The sequence below is a fragment of the Natrix helvetica genome, assembly GCF_964273705.1.
Source record: "Natrix helvetica genome assembly, chromosome: 1".
In the NCBI taxonomy this organism is placed as follows: Eukaryota; Metazoa; Chordata; class Lepidosauria; order Squamata; family Natricidae; genus Natrix; species Natrix helvetica.
This window is the reverse complement of record NC_138548.1, coordinates 352,329,351-352,352,203: the sequence shown is the minus strand read 5'-3', so window position 1 is coordinate 352,352,203 and position 22,853 is coordinate 352,329,351. Positions and strand designations below refer to the sequence as shown.

The window sequence follows — 22,853 nt, the reverse complement described above, 5'->3', positions numbered from 1 at the left end:
CCGCCCTCCTCCCACCTCTCTCACACACAATCTCTTACACACACACAGAATCTCACACACACCCCTTGTTCTCTCTCCCTCCCTCTCACACACACTCACACACCCTCGTTCTCCCTCCCTCCCTCTCACACTCACACACACTCCCTCATTCTCTCTCACACACACAAACACAATCTCTCTTCTATACACACACAGAATATCTCACACCCTCCCTCGTTCTCTCTCTCTCTCTCACACACACACACACACACACCTTCCCTCCCTCCCTCATTCTCTTTCCCAAGCTCCCACCTGTGATGTTTTGGCATTCTATTCCCTTGACCTGAAGGGCAAGCCCCTTCCCTTGTTTTTCCATTTGACAAGGACCACAAAGTTCATAACCTTTCCGGAATGCAGATTTCATCTGTGTGAATCCCCTCCCTGTTTACATCTCTCCACCACCCTCTATTTAGTTCCCCTTTTCCCTTGTTTGCTTTTAGCAGTGAGTGAGCAGTTTCACCTAACCCACAAGGTCCTGCTTTCTTCATCCCAATTTGCATCGAAATAAACAGTTTCTTTATTATCTATGCTACTTTGAAAGCTCTTGTAATCAAACTGTCGGATGGCATGTTTCTATCAGGTAGCTTTTCTTTGTAAGGCCACAGACATTCCCTGCTCTTCTAACTTTACTCTTTCTTGTCCCAAAGGTGCTTTTTCAGAGGCAACTGGACTTTCTTGGGGTTTTTTTTTGAAGTCATTTTGATTCTCCTCCAAGAAGCTTCTTCAGCTCTGACTGGACAGTGGGGAATGGAAGGGTTTATATTCTAATGAAATCCTTCCATTCCCCACTGTCCTGTCAGAGCTGAAGAAGCTTCTTGGATGAGACGCAAAACGTCTTCCCCCTCCCAACCCCCCCCCCCAAGAAAGTCCAGTTGCCTTTGAAAAAGCACCTTTGGGACAACCATGACCTGGATGATTGAGAATCTCCAGAGACTTTTATTCTTTCTTCTTATTCTAAGCCACATTATTTTCTAAGTACATGTTCTTAAAAATGTTAAATTAGGTCTAATGCAAAACCAGCATTTTATTTTCCACATTCCTATTCCTATGCTACAAAACCTATGCATTGAATGTGTCGATTTCCATCTATCAGTTGCCGCCCATCGGTTACCATCCATCAGTCCTGGCACAGTGGTTAGAATGCAGTACCGCAGGGTACTTCTGCTGACTGCCGGCTGCCAGCAGTTCGAGTCTCACCAGGCTCAAGGTTGACTCAGCCTTCCATCCTTCCAGGTGGGTAAAATGAGGACCCAGATTGTTTGAGGGAGGAATATGCTGACTCTGTAAACCGCTTAGAGAGGGCTGTAAAGCACTGTTGAAGTGGTATGTAAGTCTAAGTGCTATTGCTATCAATTACCCTCATTGCAAAAGTCCACATTGCTTGCACACTCTACCCTGATATCCTAAGTTTTTTGGGGAAAACACGAGATGCGTAGGAAAGCCAACACCAGCAGCATAAATAACTGGGCGCAAACAACTGTGCATATAACAATAATATACACCTGCATAAGATACCGCTGCGTCATAGAAGGTGCAAAGGACATTCCCCAAATTTTAAGGCAAAGATGGGGATGTTATACAATAATACAATAATACAATAGTAGAGTTGGAAGGGACCTTGGAGGTCTTCTAGTCCAACCCCCTGCCTAGGCAGGAAACCCTACACCGTTTCAGACAGATGGCTATCCAACATCTTCTTAACGACTTCCAGTGTTGGGGCATTCACAACTTCTGGAGGCAAGCTGTTCCACTGATTAATTGTTCTGTCAGGAAATTTCTCCTCAGTTCTAAGTTGCTTCTCTCCTTGATTAGTTTCCACCCATTGCTTCTTGTTCTACCCTCAGGTGCCTTTGAAAATAGTTTGACTCTCTCTTCTTTGTGGCAACCCCTGAGATATTGGAAGACTGCTATCATGTCTTCCCTAGTCCTTCTTTCTATTAAACTAGACATACCCAGTTCCTGCAACCGTTCTTCATATGTTTTAGTCTCCAGTCCCCTAATCATCTTTGTTGCTCTTCTCTGCACTCTTTCTAGAGTCTCCACATCTTTTCTACATCGTGGTGACCAAAACTGAATGCAGTATTCCAAGTGTGGCCTTACCAAGGCATTATAAAGCGGCATCAACACTTCACATGATCTTGATTCTATCCCTCTGTTGATGCAGCCTAGGACTCCGTTGGCTTTTTTGGCAGCTGCTGCACACTGCTGGCTCATATTTAAATGCTTGTCCACTAGGACTCCAAGATCACTTTCACAGTTACTACTACTGAGCAAGGTACCACCTATACTGTACCTGTGCATTCCATTTTTATGGAATGTTGATTCAGCAGTCCCAGATTTGCGAGCCTATCCGTCTCTGGTTATCATACACACCTTCCTAACGGTGCTTTAAGGAAGTTTACACTCTTCTCCTCCAAGCCCCTCTCAAGCTTTCCCACTTGCTGGGCTTTCATCCCCATCCCTGCAAAATCAATCGCTCAGATCACCACGCCTTTCATCGCCCCCCCCCCGCCCCCTCGAATTCCTGATTTCCCCCGTGGGCGCTCTATCCTCCGCTTCCTCCCCATCCTTGTCTCTCCCCTTGCTGAAATGGTTAAAGAAGCGGATCCGCCATTCCTAGAGAGGAGGGAACAGGAAATGCCAGCCAGGGCCCCGTTAGAAGGGGAGGGGGCGCGGACTCTTCCTGTCCCGCCCCCTTTCCATTCTCCCAGCGGACAGCTCAGTCCGCGACGGGCGGCGATTGCAGGTGGACGAGCCTTTGTTGCTCGTCTGCCCGCCCGCCCGGCGAAGGACGGTCAGCCCGGGAGAACCGAGAGGAAGACCAACCGGGCGGGCGGACGAGAGAACGAAGTCCGCGGCGGGAGCGGGGAAGGTCAGCGTCTTTGGGCCGGCTTTGCAAAGCGGAGAGAGGCGAGGCAGGGCTCCGGGGGAGAGTGGGGGGGACGGACTCCGGGGACGCGCGTCCATGTTGTTTTCGGGTTGCCTCTTCCCAGTTTTTCTCCCCGGGGAGCTCCAGGTCTTGCTCTGCCTCTGGAGGAAAAAGCGGGGTCCACCCAAAAAGGGGTGCTGCAGGGGAGGCGGGATCGGGCAGGCGAGAGTCAACCCTCCCCTCCCTCCTTTGCCTTCCCGGGGGAGGGGGGCTTCAAGGAGTCGTCCTTATTGTTTCCTAAGCGCTGGACAGAGGTTTTCCACGAGCTTGGATTTACTGGTGGTCTCCCATCCAGGCCTGGGCTAATCGAGTTTTGCTTGACAGATGATCAGCCAGGATTGAGGGGTCTTTCTTGCTCTCTGAGCTTGCTTGTTTTCTTGCAGGCGTTTCATGACCCAAACTAGGTAACATCATCAGTGCTAGTAAGGAATTGAGTTTGCTGTCAGTTTATATTCTGGTGGGTTGCCCTTTCAGTGTTGGTGGGTTTGGTGGTCTTATAGATTCTTTAGTTGGGTTGTTTGGCACCCTGACAAATCAGTCATCAATAGACTGATAGTAGAATAGAATATAGTTCTTTAGTGGCCAAGTGTGATTGGACACATAAGGAATTTGTCTTTGGTGCATAGGCTCTCAGTGTACATAAAAGAAAAGATACATTAGTCAAGAATCATACGATACAACACTTAATGATAGTCATAGGGTACAAATAAGCAATCAAATCATACTAGGAAACAATCAATATAGATAGTAAGGATCTACAAGCAACAAAGTTACAGTCATGCAGTCATAAGTGGGAGGAGATGGGTGATAGGAACGATGAGGAGACTAATTGTAATAGTAATGCAGCCTTAGTGAATAGTTTGACAGTGGTGAGGGAATTACTTGTTTAGCAGAGTGATGGCGTTCACGAGTCCTACTTGGAAAGGGAGCGGCTAATAAATCCAAAAAAAAAAAAAAAAAAAAAAAAGGAAAAAAAATTGCAGGGGGATGCAGTACCCCGCCCTGCATGGCCCGTTTTTGGTCCCAGGATGCTTCAGGGAGACCTGCTAGGCCCAAAATAGGGTGTGCATGCGTGGGGGGAGAGTGGGAGAAGCGCATACACATGCGTAAGGGGGGGCGGGGGACATTGCATTATGAGTGTGGGCATGCGAGCGTGTGGTGTCGCGCATGTGCACGCCATTTCAGCATGTGATGACAAAAAGGTTAGCCATCACTGATCTATATGATCTGATCTCTGATCTCTATATAATCTGATCACTGATCTCCCCAACACTGGAAGTCTTTAAGAAGATGTTGGATAGCCATTTGTCTGAAACGGTATAGGGTTTCCTGCCTAGGCAGGGGATTGGACTAGAAGACCTCCAAGGTCCCTTCTAACTCTACTATTGTATTGCATTGTACATACTATGCAAAAGAGACAAGCAACTAGCCCAAAATAGAACAAAAAAGATCCAAACACCTCTCCACCCGCAAGCAGCACCCAGATCAGCGTTAGATTAACTCCAAGATTAACATCAGACCAACAATCAAGTAAACAATATCCCTGTCAAGAAGCTGCCAAAGAGCCATCAGTAAACTGCCCAACCAAAGAATCTCTAAGACCACCAATAGGGAAAGCCACCAGAACTTAAACTGACAGCAAACCGCACTCCCTACTAGCACTGATGATGTTACCTAGCTTGGGTTATGAAACGTCTGCAAGAAAACAAGCAAGCTCCGAGAGCAACAAAGATCCTTGAGCTACATATATTCTCCTTGATTGGCAGCCATGGTTGGCTCAGTGTCACATCAGGATACCTGGCCACCTGTTAAAAGGATTGGAAAGCGGAGGGGGGGCGGGGAAGAATGTTGATCAATAATGGCTGCATGTGGGTCATAAATTGAGGACTGTGGCTTATTCAATCTTGCATGGGAGCGACATTTGCAACCCTGATCCTGGGAAATGTTTGCAGGGGGAATGTATCAATTCAGATACTGCATTGTATGCAAGCAGAGGATTTGCTTGGCCTGGGAAATGGGAACTGCTGCTCTACCATAACACTATCAGGATAATAGAATAACAGTTTGAAGGGACCTTGGAGATCTTCTAGTCTAACCCCCTGCTCAAGCAGGAAACCCTATGCCATTTCAGACAAATGGTTGTCCAATCTCTTCTTAAAAACCTCCAGTGTTGGAGTATTCACAAAGCCGTTCCATTGCTTTGTTTTCACTGTTACAAAATTTATCCTTAGTTCTAGGTTGGTTCTTTCCTTGATTAGTTTCCATCCATTGTTTCTTGTCCTGTCCTCAGGTGCTTTGGAGAATAACTTGACTCCCTCTTCTTTGTGGCAGCCCCTGAGATATTGGAACACTGCTATCATGTTGCTCCTAGTTTATCTTTTCATTAAACTAGAGTGTAGGGTAGTTTAAACTAGACTCAGTGGCTAGTAACCGTGATATTTGCAAACAATTTGCTACGTTAATTTCTAAAGAAAACAAGAATGAAAATGTTGTTCTGCTTAGCCAATTCCCTTTGAAGTATCTGGTTGGCCAACAGGAATGCTGGTCTGGATTGGCCTTTGATCTGAAGTCATCTTGGACTCCCCCCCCCCCCCCCCCGTTCTTCCATACTATGTTTAGAATAGAATAGAATTCTTTATTAGCCAAGTGTGATTGGACACATAAGGAATTTGTCCCCAGTGCATAAGGTCCGATGTACATACAAGAAACAAGTGATTAGTCATGATCATAATCATCATAAAATACATCCATCAGAAATCATAATGTACAAGACAGTGATAGTCATAGGATACTAAGTAAGCAATCAACATAAAGCATACTAGGAAAATAAATGAAAAAAATATAAATCGTAAGATAACAAGCAACAAAGCTATAGTCATAAGAGGATAAGGAAATAGGTAATAGGAAAGATGGAGAAGTTTAATAGTAACACAGCCCTCCTAGGTGGTTTGACGGTGTTGTAGGAGTTCTTTAGCCGAGTCATGGCAAGGCGGGGGGGAACTGTTCTTGTGTCTAGTTGTTTTGGCGTGCAATCCCCTACAGCGTCACCTTGAGGGAAAAAGTTGAAAACAGTTTATATCCAGGATGCGAGGGGTCTCTAGGCATTTTCACATATTTATTCCAGATTCCCAGTCATTGCAAGTTGCTTGTCAATCAATCCTTGCAGCCTCTGCAGCATGTAATGTCCAAGAATGCATGTCTGCTTAGAAACAGCTTCTAAATATTGTCTGATTTCTTATTCCTTTTTTATTTTTTTATCTGGGAAAATGGAATTGCAATTTCTCTTCTACATGAATTCAAGATGTCTTAAGGTCACAGTGACAAGACTTAGTCTAACGTAAAAGCGGAATTCTGCGTCATAGGATAGTCTGTATTCTGAATATAGAAACCACAAACAATATCCCTAAGTTTCTTGGGGATAAAAACTATATAACAGACAGGAAGTAGCAGGAGAAGCTAGGCAAAATCGCATCAGATAATAATAATAATAATAATAATAATAATAATAATAATAATAATAATAATAATAATAATAATAATAATAAATATTTATTTCTTAGCCGCACCCTCTCCCGAAGGACTCGGGGCGGCGTACAGTAGAACATATGAAATAAATATATAGACAAGACATACATACATATTACCAAAACATATAACAAGACAAGACAAGATACCTGTACAATTAGCACAGGAACACCCCAGGGCTGTGTGCTCTCTCCACTTCTCTCTCTATACCAATGACTGCCTCTCAAACGATCCATCTGTTAAACTACTGAAGTTTGCAGATGGTACAAGAGTGATTGGTGAATGAAACTGCATACAGATGGGAAACTGAACACACTCAAAACCATAGAAATGGTGGTAGACTTTAGGAGAAACCCTCCCATACTACCACCTCTTACAATACTATACAACACAGTATCAACAGTAGAGACCTTCAAATTTCTAGGTTCTATCATATCTCAAGACCTAAAATGGACACCTGACATCAAAAACATCATCAAAAAAGCACAACAAAGAATGTTCTTCCCGCGCCAACTCAGGAAGCTCAAACTGCCCAAGGAGCTGCTGATTCAATTCTATTGAGGAATTATAGACTCTGTCATCTGCACCTCTATAACTGTCTGTCTGGTTCTGCATCCCAACAAAACAGACACAGACTTTAGAGAATAATTAGAACTGCAGAAAAAACAATTACTACCTGTACACTGCACAAGTCAAAAAGAGGGCTATGAAAATATTTACACACCCCTCACATCCTGGACATAAATTGTTTCAACTCCTACCCTCAAAACGACGCTATAGAGCACTGCACACCAAGACAACTAGACACAAGAACAGTTTTTTCCCCAAACGCCATCACTCTGCTAAACAAATAATTCCCTCAACACTATCAAACTATTCACTAAGGCTGCATTGCTATTACTATTAGTCCTCTCATCCCAACTTCCCCCACCTGTGACTGCAGGACTGTAACTTTGTTGTTTGTATCCTTATGATTTATATTGATATTGCTTCCTGCTTGCTTATTTATACCCTATGACTATCATTAAGTGTTGTACCTTATGATTCTTGACAAATGTATCTTTTCTTTTATGTACACTGAGAGCTTATGCACCAAAGACAAAATCCTTGTGTGTCCAATCACACTTGGCCAATAAAGAATTCTATTCTATTCTATCTGCCTGTCTGTATGCACTACTATATAAAGATACTAGCAGCAGACTATTATGAAAAGGCTGCATCAGCAGAGGGATAGAATCAAGATCACGTGAAGTGTTAATACCACTTTATGATGCCTTGGTAAGGCCACACTTGGAATACTGCATTCAGTTCTGGTTGTCACGATGTAAAAAAGATGTGGAGACTTTAGAAAGAGTGCAGTGAAGAGCAACAAAGATGATTAGGGGACTGGAGACTAAAACATACGAAGAACGGTTGCAGGAACTGGGTATGTCTAGTTTAATGAAAAGAAGGACTAGGGGAGACATGATAGCATTGTTCCAATATCTCAGAGGCTGCCACAAAGAAGAGGGAGTCAAACTGTTCTCCAAGGCACCTGAGGGTAGAACAAGAAGCAATGGGTGGAAAGAAGCAACTTAGAACTGAGGAGAAACTTCCTGACAGTTAGAACAATTAATCAGTGGAACAGCTTGCCTCCAGAAGTTGTGAATGCCCCAACACTGGAAATCTTTAAGAAGATGTTGGATAGCCATCTGTCTGAAACGGTATAGGGTTTCCTGCCTAGGCAGGGGGTTGGACTAGAAGACCTCCAAGGTTCCTTCCAATTCTACTATTGCATTATTGTATTATTGTAAAATGAATATGTTGTCTTTTCTACATTAGAAATATATGATACTATTTAAATGGAAATCACTCTATTTAATAGATAGCAATAAATGGATAACAAAATCCCAATTAATGGATTAATGGGTAGCAATTAATGGATTAATGGATAGCATTTAATGTAATGATGGCAAATGGTGAACATGTGTCCCCAGGGCACTGAAACTAAATAAAAATGCTAACATCAGCCTACTACGATAATGAATATGTTGTCTTTTCTATATTAAAAATATGCAGTATTATTTAAATAGAAATAACTGCATTTAATAGATAGCAATAAATGGATAGCAAACTCCAATTAATGGATGGCTAAATAGATGCCATTTGATTAATGTCTGACACTTGCTGACTGACTCATATTTATGACAGTTGCTGTGTCCCGGGGTCACATGATCCCCTTTTGTGACCTTCAGACAAGCAAAGTCAATGGGGAAGCCAGATTTGCTTAACAACTCAGTTATTAACTTAGGGATTCACTTAACAACGGTGGCAAGAAAGATCGAAAAACCGGGCAAAGTTCACTTAACCAATGTCTCATTTAGCAGCGTAAAATTTGGGCTCAATTGTGAACGTAAGCCAAGGACTCCCTGTATAGGAAGGGGAAAGCGTGCATCAAATATGCAAGATAGCGAGCATAGCATCTGAGCCCTGCCCCCTTTTTATTCTGCATCCAATGGCAATGCTCGCACAAAAGGAGGCAGGGCTTGTGTCTCAATGCGCTCCTGCCGTTCTGACTCCCGCCTCCTCTCTCAATGTCACAGCAATAGAGAATTCCTGCAGGGACCAACTGGGAAATGTAGGAAAAGGCAACGCTGTACGGTTGGAAGGGCAGCTCAAGTGTTCCTAGGGCGGTGAAGAAAAGCAGAAGGTAAGTTGCTGAATGCTGATGATCTTTAGAAACTTAAGTTAATGTTTACATATAAGGGTAGCCTGTCAGCCAAAGGTCTTCTGTGTTGCAATCGTGGCAATACTTCAAACCAGTGTTTCTCAACCTTGGTGAGCTTAAGGTGTGGACTTCAACTCCCAGAATTCCCCCGCCAGGAGTTGAAGTCCACACATCTTAAAAGTCGCCAAGGTTGAGAAGCACTGGTTTAAAGTATTGCCATGATTGCAACACATATATTGTTTAAACCCTGGTTTAAACGGGCCATTTTTTTTGGGGGGGAAAGGGTCATGCAGAGGCTTTGGGAGGGCTGTAGAGTGCTCCTGGGGGCTGGGGGGGGGGGAAACTGGCCCGTTTTTTTTGCTCTTTTTTGCCCTCCCCAGCCCCCAGGAGCACTCTGGAAGCCTCCCAAACCCTCTGCACGTCCATTTTTGCAAAGGCAGGTTGCAAAGGTTTTCGGGAGGCCAAAAATGCTGTATTCAATGTACAAGACGCACCCAGATTTTCACCCTCTTTTTTGAGGGAAAAAGGTGCGTCTTATATACTGAAAAATACGGCAATAGCATTAGTGCATCTTAGGCATTACTTCTTTCTTAAGGAAGGATGAAATGCCTTCAAATTTGATTTTGGAATGGAAAAGCAGAAGCACTAGAAATACAGCTAGTCCTCAACTTACAACTGTTCACTTAATGACTGCTCAAAGTCACAACAGCCCAGAAAACAGTGACTTATGACCATTTTTCACACTTGTGACCATTGCAACACCCCCCCCCCCATGGTCACGTGATTTACATTCAAATGCTTGACAACTGGTTCATATTTATGACGGTTTGTAGTGTCCCTGGGTCATGTGATCGCCTTTTGCGACCTCCTGACAAGCAAACTCAGTGGGGAAGCCAGATTCGCTTAACAACCATGTTACTAATTTAACAACTATAGAGATTCATTTAACAAATGTGGCAAGATATGGACAAAACTAACTTAGCAAACATAAATTCTGGGCTCAGTTTTGGTCGTATGTCGAGGACTACCTGTAAAAGCAGAAATTTTTTGGGGGGGGGAATGATCTGAAAAATATTAAGGAGAGAAATTTGCTTCTGGTTCCTGCCATGTGATCATGATGAAGCTCCTGATTCCGCCTACCAGGGCTGGGCAGAAATTGATACATGCCTCTTCATGGTATTCTTATTTGTTTTTCCCCTAGGCATCGGGTAGTGGAGAAAGAGAGAGTCGCTTCTGCTAAGACGGACGGAGTTTTCTCTCTGATTCGGTAAAGATCCAACTCCCCATGGAGGCCATCCCGGAAGAGGATGAAAATGCAAGCTTGCTGGGTAAGAGAATTTGGGGGCAGCTGGACCAAGACACTTCGCTCAGTGGTGGGTTCCGTCCAGTATGCCCCGGTACGGGCGTACCGGTGGCAGCTGGGAGCAACGGTGTTTTGATGGGCCTTCCCGCATTCCTTACCTGTTTTTAAGTCAACCAGGCCATTTGTGCACACGCTTACAGCACCTGCGTGACCTCCGCCGAGCAGCTGGAGCGTCGCAGGGTGGTGGATGTGCTTGCTTGCTCAGCCCGTCACAGTGTACTGGTTGTACACATGCCCAAGGTGGATGCCCAGTCCCGTCACAGTGTACTGGTTGCGACGGGATCCGGAACCCACCACTGACTTTGCTTCCAGAAACAAATAATAAGAGGGAATAAGAGCAGCAGTGTTTGTTAGCTGGAGATAATGGCACAACTTCAACAGCAGAAAGAAACTTTAAGCCTGCAAAAGATATTCGTAGAAATTCAGAAATTACCAAACACATTTCAGAGGATGGAGAAGAAGTTGGAAGACTTAGAGCATCTAACAATAAAATATGATGAAGAAGTTGGAGATGTTTATCAAGTGGAAAAAGTGGTGGTTAGAATCCTAAAAACCAAAGAGGAAGATGACCATAAAGAAATTAAATCTGCTGATATTTATGGTGATTGGTTTGTGTCTGGTGATGGAAAGAGTGGAATACTGAAAGAGGAATTAAATGGGCAGGAACTCTACCCCAGATGGCAAGACATAGAAGAAGAAAAAAATAAAAGAATTTATGGATTTAAAGAGAGAAATCTTATTAGCAATAGTTTTGATAGCACCACCGACAATCCAAGATAAGCTAATTAAGGAAACAGAAGAAGGGCATCGAAATTACAAGAGGGAATTTCTTGCTCTTTCCATGTCCAGGCCACTTCTGGCCTGGGAACAATATCTTACTTCAATACAGCTAGTCTTTCACTTACGAAAGTTCATTTAGTGGCTGTCCGAAATTACAATGGCACTGAAAAAAGTGGCAGCCCCATGGTCATGTGATCACAATGCAGACACCCGGCAATTGATTCATATTTATGACGGTTGTGGCGTCCCGGAGTCATGTGATCCCCTTTTGCGACCTTCTGATCAAATTTGCAGATGAATGGTTTGTTTTTTGCCCATTTTTGTCGTCCCCCCCTCCCCCCCCCCAAGCTTCCAGGAGCATTCTACAAGTCTAAAGGCTATGCATGCCTTTTGGCAAAAAAACAGGGCCATTTTTTGCTCGTTTTTGCCCTCCCCCCAGCCTACAGGAGCACTTTGCAGGCCTCTCAAACTCTCTGCATGCCCTGTTTTTCACATAAAACGGGGTGTGCAGAGGGTTTGGGAGGTCTGCAGGGTGCAAAAACGTTTTTTAAAAATTACCTCTTCGAGATCTTGGTGCATCTTATACTCCGAAAAATACAGTAACATGCCCAACATATTCTAACTTGTGCTTTTTTATGGTTTTGATGATTGGCTTCCTGCCATAGCTGCCTTCCTTTGCCTACTGGCAGGGCCGATCCTGCCATTCAGAGACAGCCAGTCTTTGCCTTGCTTCCTGGTGTAAGTTCAGAGCAAAGCAAGGCACGGAAAGGAATATTCGCAACTAGATTATTGAGGCTGTGTTGGTGTGCACGGGTGTATTAAAAAAAGTTAAAAGTAGTTGTGACTCCACAACTGAATCCCTGTCCCTTTCTTATACACGGGTTTTTAAAAAAAGGTAGGTAGGGCTATGACCTTGACAGATTTTAGTATTACTTTTTAACTTCCCTGCGGATGCTTGTGGTGGTCAGGAAAATAAGCCCACTGTAGAAAGGATGTAAGCTGTGGGAAGCTCCCAGGATGTATTCAAGCAACGAATATACAGTTATTAGCCTCAATATATTATCACAATTGAGCCACAAATTTCTGTTGTTAAATAGGACAGTTTTTAAGTGAGTTTCGCCCCATTTTACGACTTTTCTTGCCACAGTAGTTACGTGAATCACTAGGGTTGTTAAGTGAATCTGACTTCCCCATTGCGTTTGCGTGTCAGAAGGTCGCACAAGAGGATCACATGACCTGGGACACTTCAACCGTCCTAAACATGAGCCAGTTGCCAAGCATCTGAATTTTGATGACGTGACCACAGGGAATGCTGCAATGGTCATAAGTGTGAAAACGGTAATAGGTCACTGTTTTCAGTGCCGTAGCTTTGAATGGTCACTAAAAGAATGGTTGCAAGTCAAGGACTTACCTGTACCCCGGTGAGTCACCAACCCTTTCAAGGGTGTTATTGGGCATGCTTGCGGGAGAATTCTGGGAGTTGAAATCCTCCTATCTGAAAGTTGCTAAGATTGAGAATTGCTTAGCTCAGGGATGTCCAAACTTGGCAACTTTAAGACTTGTGGGAATTCTGGGAGTTGAAGTCCACAAGTCTTAAAGTTGCCAAGTTTGGACACCCCTGGCTTAGCTAATGCTTGCTGGGTCAGCTGCTTCGCATAACACCCTGGATCCTTCACTGACTTGGTGAAGTTTGGGAAATAGCCACTGAGCTGTAGTGGCCCACCAGTGGCCAGTGGAGCTGGCAGCAGATTCGGACAGTGAGGACGTTGGGGAGGAACATGGGCCAGTCCGGGAGTCTGGGGAAGGTTCAGACGAGTGCTCTGCATCAGAGGCAGAGCCGTATGCCAGTTATCAGCTGCCTTCAGAGGCAGACATCAGTGAGGCAGACGAACAGCTGGAGCCTGTTCCCAGTGTGCACATACGCAGAGTTGCCAGATGAAGGGAACAGCTAAGGAACAAGGGTTGACTTGGGAGTAAGGCCACAGGTGGACCATGAATGGCCCCTCCCAGAGGAAATAAAAAAGAGGAGCGAAAGGGGAGGGGAGTTTGCACTCTCCAAGACTCCTTGACAAGTTTTACAGATACTGGCCTTTCAGCTCTCCAAGCCAGGTAAGGTCTGCAACGGTGGTGGGTTGCCAATTTTTTTTACTACTGGTTCGGGTGCGCATGTGCAGAAGCGTCCGGGCCATTGGGCGGAGCTTCCCACTGCCGCTACTACTGGTTCGCCCGATCCGGGACGAACCGGGAGCAATCCACCTCTAGTCTGCGACAGTAAATACTCCCTTGAAAGATTTTGCTGGATGTGAAGGAGCAGAATTCACAATAAATTAATAAAAGGGGGTTTGGTCGGGACAAGGAGTTTGCTTCATGCTCTCGGGAACATCAGCAGACAAGCCAACGGCATGTGGTACCTTTCATATTACTGTAATCCATTGGCTGCTTTTTTTTAAAATTCCTACAGGTAACGGGGAAGTGACAGAGCCCAAAGTGGCAACCTGTTGGATGGTGAGGCCGGACTATATGGAATTCAACCGGGATTTGCTGGAGGAAAACATGTACGAGTTTCCTGGGATATCTATGGTCGAGGAGGGGAGCCATTCAGAAGCTGCGGTTGAAGCGGCTTCCTTTTGTGCAAAAGGCCCCGGCTGTACCAGCACCCTCCCAGACTCCTTTAACGACCAGAAATCCACGGTTAGAGAGAAACCCTACAAGTGCTCCTTCTGCGGGGAAAGTTTCAAGCAGCGTTCCTACCTGGTCAAGCACGAGAGGACCCACACAGGGGAAAAACCCTACAAGTGCTCGGTGTGTGGGAAAAGCTTCAGCCAGAGTTCCCACATCATTACGCACGAGAGGACTCACACGGGAGAGAAACCCTACCAGTGCTCGGACTGCGGCAAGAGCTTCAACCGCAAAGCCAACCTCCTGGCGCACGAGAGGACCCACACGGGGGAGAAACCCTATGCCTGTTCAGATTGCGGCAAGTGCTTCAGCCAAAGCTCGTGGCTGATGGCTCATAAAATCATCCACACCGGGGAGAAGCCGTTTAAGTGTTTGATCTGCGGGAAGCGCTTCAATAACCGCTCGAGTCTCATTAAACACAAGCGGTCACACTCGGAAGAGAAACCCTACATTTGCTCGGACTGCGGGAAGTCCTTCAAGGAGAGCTCTAAGCTTATTAAACACCAAAGGATTCACACGGGCGAGAAGCCGTACCGTTGCCCGTTGTGCGGCAAAGGTTTCTGCTTCAAGTCCAGCCTGAGCCAACACGAGCGGACGCACACGGGGGAGAAGCCCTACACCTGCTGCGTGTGCGGGAAAACCTTCCGGCAGAAGTCGCATCTCATCAGGCACGAGAAGATGCACATGGGAGACAAGTCCTACTCCTGTTGAGGCTGCCGAAGAACCATCGGCTGGGGCTCCAGATAGCCACAGGATACACGTTCTCCCTGCAGGGAGAGGTACAGTTGAAATTCAGCCAGCCCCTGTGGTCTCAGAAGTAAAAAAGCAAAAAAAAAAAAAGGCAAATGAGGAATTGGAAGGACAGTGATCTGGGACTTGAGAAACAAATTCATTTAAGCCTGCTTTGTAAATCATTTTTTGCAATTTTCTTTTTTGTAATAAAAGAAAACCAAAGTAGATCTCCCAACTTAGTCTGTCCGTCCTTGTTTCAAGCTTCTCAAGCTGAGTTGCACTTTGAGGTAAGATGGGCAGCCTATAAAATTTATATATAAATAAATTATAGAGTCGACCTCCTTAGAATTTATTCTGTTCTGTTCTATTCTATTATTCTACTCTACTCTACTCTACTCTACTCTACTCTACTCTACTCTACTCTACTCTACTCTACTCTAATCTACTAGAATAGAATAGAATAGAATAGAGTAGAAGGTACTCTAAGGTAAGATGGGCAGCCTATAAATTTTATATATAAATTTTAGAGTTGACCTCATAGAATAGCATATATAATATAATATAATATAGAATAAGGAATATAATATAGAATATAATATAATATAGAATAAGGAATATAATATAGAATATAATAAAATATAGAATATAATATAGAATATAATAAAATATAGAATATAATATAGAATATAATAGAATAGACTATAGAATAGACTATAGAATATAATATAGAATATAATATAATATAGAATATAATATAATATAGAATAAGGAATATAATATAGAATAGAATATAGAATAGAATAAAATATAGAATAGAATATAGAATAGAATAGAATATAGAATACAATATAGAATACAATATAGAATACAATATAGAATACAATATAGAATACAATATAGAATAGAATAGAATTCTTTATTGGCCAAGTATGATTGGACACACAAGGAATTTGTCTTTGGTGCATATGCTCTCAGTGTACATAAGGAGAATAAAGTACATTTATCAAGAATAAAAAGATACAACAGTGATAGTCAAGATTACTAATAAGCTATCAAATCGTACTAGGAAACAATATAAATCTTAAGGATACAAGCAACAAAGTTACAGTCATGCAGTCATAAGTGGGAGGAGATGGGCGATAGGAATGATGAGAAGACTAATAGTAATAGTAATGCAGCCTTAGCGAATAGTTTTACAGGGTTGAGGGAATTATTTGTTTAGCATTGTTCCAGTGTGCAGTGCTCTATAATGTCATTTTGAGGGTAGGAGTTGAAACAATTTATGTCCTGATGCGAGGGGTCTGTAAATATTTTCACAGCCCTCTTTTTGACTCATGCAGTGTACAGGTCCTCAATGGAAGGCAGGTTGGTAGCAACTTTTTTCTGCAGTTCTGATTCTCCTCTGAAGTCTCTGTCTGTCTTGTTGGGTTGCAGAACCAAACCAGACAGTTATAGGGGTGCAGATGACAGACAGTCCTGATTAGCTGCTTCCTCCTTCCAAGGAGGCCTCTTGCAGAAATTGGGGGGGGGGGGGAAAGAAGCTGACCCAATGAAGAGAAAAGGAAAACAGGTAAAGGGGAACTGGTGTCCTAAATAACAACCACACTGCAGTGTGTTTTGTGACAGTGGGACTGGCATTGGAGGCAGTTCTTATATCAACTCTTATCACATTGAAGGTGATTCAAATTAGTCATTAAAACACGAGTAATTGTACTATAAAGCCCCCTGCTGTAACTCAAGAAAGGCTGCAGGGAGGATCAAAAATATTTTCCAATAGAATCATATATAATTCTTGCACTATTAACATACACAATCCCAGTTTAGAATACTCCCGTAGTAATAAATACGAGTTTTGGTAAAAGTTTTAATAAAGGTATTTGGGGTGAAATGGAATCGAAACTTTCAACATTTCTTTCATGCTACGATAAATTATTTTTCTATTATTGTTCAGCTTTGCAGCACATAGGGAAGGAGTCAATTTATTTAATGCATTTGCAGCATTTTACAGAAAAGGAGCTACTAATCTTGGCAACCAAGAATGGAGTAAGATACTAGTAATAAAATGTCTTATGTCAAGTCATTCCAAGAAGATTGTTTTTAAGTTTGAAGTTACAGGTAGTCCTCAACTTACAACCATAATTGAGCCCAAAATTTCTTTTTCTAAGTGTAACATTTGTGAAGTGAATTTGCCCCATTTTTAGACCATTCTTGCCACAGTTGTTAACTGAATCACTGCAATTGGTAAATTAGTAACATGGTTGTTAAGTGAAACTGGTTTCCCTATTGTCTCTGCTTGGCAGAAGGTCGCAAAAGGTCACATGGCCCCTGGACCCTTGAACCGTCATAAATGTGAGTCAATTGCCAAGCACCTGAATTTTGATCATGTGACCATGGGGATGCTGTAACAGTCATAAGTGTGAAAAATGGTCATAGGTCACATAACACAACTGCCAAGTAACCTTATTCTTCCATCCTCCATTTCAAGAAGTCTGATCATCAGTTCCTCCTTCAGCTTTGCAGGCTGCAAGATGGGAATGGGAAACTTACTCCAAATACAGGTAGTCCTCGACTTACAACAGTTCATTAAGTGATTGTTCAAAGTTACAACGGCACTGAAAAAAGTGACTTATATGATCATTTCCCACATGAGAGTTGGTAGCATTGCCATGGTCACATGATCAAAATTCAGATTCTTAGCAACTGACTCATATTTAAGATGGTTTCAGTGTTCCGGGATCATGTGATCACCTTGTCAACTTGTAAAGCATTTCCATGACTACTATCAAGTTGACATAGAAAAAGGTAGGAAAGGGAGGAGAATTCCATGCATACCTTTGGCCAGAGTCAGGTATCATATTCCTATAGCTGGCGTGTGAAATGCGCATGTTCATAGCCTGCCACAGCACCTTGTTGGTGGATGTGATTTATGACACAGACAGAAGGGAGGGGATACAGGGGTAAAGTTCAAACGCAATTAAGCGGGAATCAGTTTCGGCTCCACAGAAGAACATGCCAAAACGTTGATCCTAACAAATGAATGGATTTCTTTTGAACTTTGTCTCAAGGCTCGTAAATTAATTAGGCCATCTTTTGGAAACTTCACACACCTTTTGTGACCTGACAAGCAAAGTCAATGGGGGAGTAAGATTCATGTACCAAATGAGTTGCTAACTTAACAACTACAGTGATTCACTTAACTGTAGCAAGAAAGTTTTAAAATGGGGGGAGGGGGGCAATCTAATAAATCAATTTTAATGTTTTAAGGCAGGGGTGTCAAACTCCAGTGTGTGGGTTGCCTTGGAAACAGTGAAGGATCAGTCCGCAGTGAAAACGGAGGCAGAGGACTACAGGATGCTGTCATGGCCGAAAAGAGGGCCCTGAGGGCACGCGGGCCCCACTCAAGAAGAGGGAGTCAAACTATTTTCCAAGGCACTTGAGGGAAGAACAAGAAGCAATGGGTGGAAACTAATCAAGGAGAGAAGCAACTTAGAACTGAGGAGAAATTTCCTGACAGTTAGAGCAATGAATCAGTGGAACAGAAAATGCCTCCAGAAGTTGTGAATGCCCCAACACTGGAAGTCTTTAAGAAGATGTTGGATAGCTATTTGTCTCAAACGGTATAGGGTTTCCTGCCTAGGCAGGGGGTTGGACTAGAAGACCTTCAAGGTCCCTTCCAACTCTACTATTGTAATGTATTGTATTATCTCCATGTGCTTCAGAGCAGCCCAGAGGAATGCTGGGCTGAACGGTGCTTAGTCTAATTTGCGAGGACTGTTCGCATGTTCATTGCTGGACCTTAAAGAAGCAGTCGCTGACCTTCAATAAGCTGAGGGAAAATTTCTAGCAAATGCTGTGCTTATCAGGGGAAAATAAATACGTGATTAAATCACATAAGTCTTTATTGTTCAAATAAAGGTAGTCAACTTACAAACAGTTCATTTAGTGACCGTCCAAAGTTACAATGGCACTGAAAAAAAAAGACTTAATGACCATTTTTCACACTTACGATCAAAATTCAGAGGCTTGGCAACGGACTCATATTTATGACGGTTGCCGTTTCCTGAAGTCACGTGACCACCTTTTGCGACCTTCTGACAAGCAAAGTCACCGGGGAATTAGGAGTCACTTAACCACGTTACTAACTTAACTGCAGCAATTTGCTTAACAGATGTGGCAGGAAAGGTGGTAAAACGAGGCAGAACTCACAAGTGTCCCACTTAGCAACAGAGATTATGGACTCCATTGTGGTTGTAAGCCGAGGACTACCTGTAGAGTAGCAGTGCCTTTCTCAGATAACAGTTTTGGGTCCAAGTCTTGGGAATGTAAGTAGAAAAGACGGACAGGAGGCTGCTGCAGTTTAGTCTTTGCTGCTGAGCCTGGTGATTTTCCTGCAGAGGTTTCTGTCAGGCCTGCCTCCGTTCATAACCCAAGGAAGAAAACCCCCAACTCCATCGAGATAGAGAAGAGGTACTTTAGCCAAGTTCGAAACGAAAGCAGCGAAAGCAAGGCAAGATCTGATTCAAACCGTGCAGAAGTTCTCCGGAGTGTCTCTCTTTCCAGCAATCCCTTCTCTTTTGCTTCTATTCCATTCTGCCCTTCCTTGTTGTTCTTTGCTATTGCTATTCCTCTAGTCAGTTTCACTTGGTCTAGTTGTTCTGAGTTAGGCTTCCCCCCCAAAAGGCACGAGGCAGAGTCCTGATCCAGACAAAACCCCTTTTATTAAACGAATGTGAATTCCTCTCATTCACATTCAGCCAAGGCCTGGCAAACAAATCTTTCAAAGGAATATTTATGACTACAGACCTCATCTAGCTTGGAAAGCTGCCATGTAAATATTTTCCAAATGGGGTGCGGTGCAAGGAAAAACTGGGCACAGAGTCTCTGAGATTCACGGACAGATCTTCCCAATCCTGAAATGACCGACCGACCGAATTGTTTCCTGCAAAACCTCTTTCGCTCCTCTTTTATTTCCTACGGGAGGGGCCAATCACCTTCCACCTGTGACTTTACTCACAAGTCTATCCTGATTTCTGAGTTGTTTTTCTCTTCTGGCAGCTTCTGCGCATGCACACACTGGGAACAGGCTCCAGCTGTTCCTCTGCCTCACTGCTGTCTAGCTCCATAGGCACCTGATTACTGCCAGACGGCCTGGGCCCCATCTCTGCCTTTGATACAGAACCCTCATCTGAGCCTTCCCCAGTCTCCAGGACTGGCCCCTGCTTCTCCCCAACCTCCTCACTGTCTGACTTTGCTGGCAGGCCCAAATACTAGTGTAGAAATTTAGCACCCACCTCTCTCCTAGAATAAAATATTATAGGAGATATTAAAAAGGCAGAATATTATATCTCCCTGGATGAGAAAAGGAGAAACATGCTCTTGGGAAGAGCTTGGGAAGAGTTTATTAATAGCCCCAGAAAGACTGGCCCATCCTATCTACAAGACAAAACCTCTTCAGCTTCAGGGTGATAGGATTAGCTCGCACTCCAGATCCAAACCAGGACAAAGCCATTAAGCCATAACAGGAATTGCCCAACACCCTTTCATTACATCATCACCCAGCAAGATTCAACCAAGCCTGGGACAAAGTCTACAAAGTTAGCTAAGACCTCCGTATAGCCCCCTGGGAGTCTGACAGCCATTTCTTGCAAGAGAGGGGATAAATATATCTCACTCTCCACTCCATGTGTTTAGCTGCACCAGGACCATGTGCTTAATGGTTCCGCTCCATTAAAACCATCCTTCCAAGCAGCCTCCCATGTTTCCAGTGTCTTTCTCCCCACTCGGAATAGGACACAGATGGACATTTCTTCCTACACCATAATATCGCTTCGGCCTTCCGCGCAACACTTTGTGGGATAATTGTCCCTGAGAAGAGGACGAATCACAATGGAGAGTTGATAAGCATTGCATACAGATGACAGAAATCAAGACATATCGGATGACTGCCGTGAATACAATAAAAGGGAGACTAAAGACATTGGCAGCTTAAAAGATCACAGACTGGAAGTTTCCCCCAACCCTTTTCCCTCCCCCAGAGTCCAGCCCTGAGAGTTCAATCAACCCCCAGTATGATGTTGGGTGAAGCTCATCTTTAGGTATTTCGCCCATCTGGAGTCCTAGAGCGGTTCGCCTTGAAAAGGATGTAAACAACTCCACACGGCAGGGCAAGAATTATTGAGAGCAAACCTCCCTTTCGGTTCACATGGGACTTCACCTCAACTAGCTCACTTCCCCAACCCAAATGCCATGCCCCCCCCCTCTTACTATGGCAGCTGATAGCAAGCGTGCGTCAAAATCAAACCCCATGCTGGAGATTTGGCTGATAGTTTCATTCCACATAACATAGCTATAGTATTATTTTTTAAATCTTTTTAACTCCCCCCTTACTAATATTATGATTATCATTGTTCGGTTGCTTTACATACACTGAGAGCTTCTGCACAAATTCCTCAAGTGTTTAACCAACAAAGTATTCAATTCAATTCACTATCTAATAAAACGAAATTCAATGGTGAAAAGAGTAAGGTTCTACATTTAGGCAACAAAAACGAAATGTACAGGTACAGTATAGGTGGTACCTTGCTCAATAGTAGTAACTGTGAGAGGGATCTTGGAGTTCTAGTGGACAACCATTTAAATACGAGACAGCGGTGTGCAGCAGCTGCCAAAAAAGCCAACACAGTTCTAGGCTGCATCAACAGAGGGATAGAATCAAGATCACGTGAAGTGTTAATACCACTTTATAATGCCTTGGTAAGGCCACACTTGGAATACTGCATTCAGTTCTGGTCGCCACGATGTAAAAAAGATGTGGAGACTCTAGAAAGAGTGCAGAGAAGAGCAACAAAGATGATTAGGGGACTGGAGACTAAAACATATGAAGAACAGTTGCAGGAACTGGGTATGTCTAGTTTAATAGAAAGAAGGACTAGGGGAGACATGATAACAGTGTTCCAATATCTCAAAGAAGAGGGAGTCAAACTATTCTCCAAGGCACCTGAGGGTAGAACAAGAAGCAATGGGTGGAAGCTATTCAAGGAGAGAAGTGACCTAGAACTAAGGAGAAATTTCCTGATAGTGAGAACAATTAATCAGTGGAACAGCTTGCCTCCAGAAATTGTGAATGCCTCAACAGTCTTTAAGATGTTGGATAGCAATTTGTCTGAAATGGTATAGGGTTTCCTGCCTAGGCAGGGGGTTGGACTAGAAGACCTCCAAGGTCCCTTCCAACTCTGCTATTGTATTGTATTGTATTGTATTGTATAATTCAATTCAATTCTCCAAACTAGGTAACATCTTCGTTATTGCTGCCACCTAGTGACCAAGAATAGAATTGCAGTGTCCCAATATCTCAGGGGTTGCCACAAAGACAGGTTACTCTCCAAAGTACCTGAGGTCAGGACAAGAAGTAATGGGTGGAAACTAGAGAAATTTCTTGACAGTGAGAAGACTTAACCAGTGGAAGGGCTTGCCTCCAGAAGTTGTGGGTGACCCATCACTAGATGTTCGTAAGAAGAGATTGGACAACCATTTGTCTGGAATGGTATAGGGCCATGATGGCGAACCTGTAGCATGTAGAGCCAATTTGGTGGCATGCCAGCTGTCAGCTCGTGTTTTTGCACTCTTCGGGAGGGCTGGGGGAGGCTGTTTTTGCCCTCCCCAGGCATCAGGAAAGGCTCCGGAAGCTGGGGAGGGTGAAAAACGGCCCCAATAGCCAACCCGAAGTTTGGGAACGAACTTCTAGTTGGCCCATTTTTTGCCCTCTCCAGCCTCCGGAGACTTTTCTGAAGCCTGGGGAGGGCAAAAAACAGCCCCAACAGGCCAACAGAAAGTTTGGAAGCCTCCAGAGCATGGGGAGGGGTCACACACACACATGTGCAGTTTTTTTGGGGGGAAATTGAGTGGGCATGCACGTACGATAGCACGCAGTGTTGGGAAGTCGCAAGAAAAAGGTTTGCCATCACTGGTATAGGATCTTCCTGCCTGAGCAGAGTTGGACTAGAAGACCCCCAAGGTACTTTCCAATTTTGTTGTTCTGCATTGCCCATTTGGAGAAAAACTGGAAATTAATCTTGGTATAATTCAAGGGAAAGACGGGG

At 43.8% G+C, this 22,853-nt stretch overlaps 1 protein-coding gene across 3 annotated transcripts; it reads left to right on the top strand.

The window, feature by feature from the left end:
• The first annotated feature begins 2,737 nt into the window (after positions 1-2,737).
• On the top strand, positions 2,738-14,989 carry LOC309384162 (uncharacterized protein). Of its 3 annotated transcripts, none has more exons than XM_081937368.1 (4): positions 2,738-2,911; positions 9,076-9,182; positions 10,402-10,528; positions 13,805-14,989. In XM_081937368.1, the coding sequence occupies exons 3-4, from the start codon at positions 10,486-10,488 to the stop codon at positions 14,731-14,733; spliced, it is 972 nt and encodes a 323-aa protein (XP_081793494.1). In that variant the 5' UTR covers positions 2,738-2,911; positions 9,076-9,182; positions 10,402-10,485; the 3' UTR covers positions 14,734-14,989. The 3 variants fall into 3 exon arrangements, with proteins under 3 accessions (XP_081793494.1, XP_081793495.1, XP_081793496.1); XM_081937369.1 differs by having other exon boundaries at positions 9,076-9,186; positions 10,413-10,528; XM_081937370.1 differs by lacking the exon at positions 9,076-9,182.
• Positions 14,990-22,853: the final 7,864 nt, after the last annotated feature.

Excerpts from the sequence above, each read along its gene's own strand:
- LOC309384162 (XM_081937370.1), top strand. The coding sequence starts at position 10,486 with ATGGAGGCCATCCCGGAAGAGGATGAAAATGCAAGCTTGCTGG. Across the intron at positions 10,529-13,804 it reads TGAAAATGCAAGCTTGCTGG|GTAACGGGGAAGTGACAGAG; the intron begins GTAAGAGAATTT and ends AAATTCCTACAG.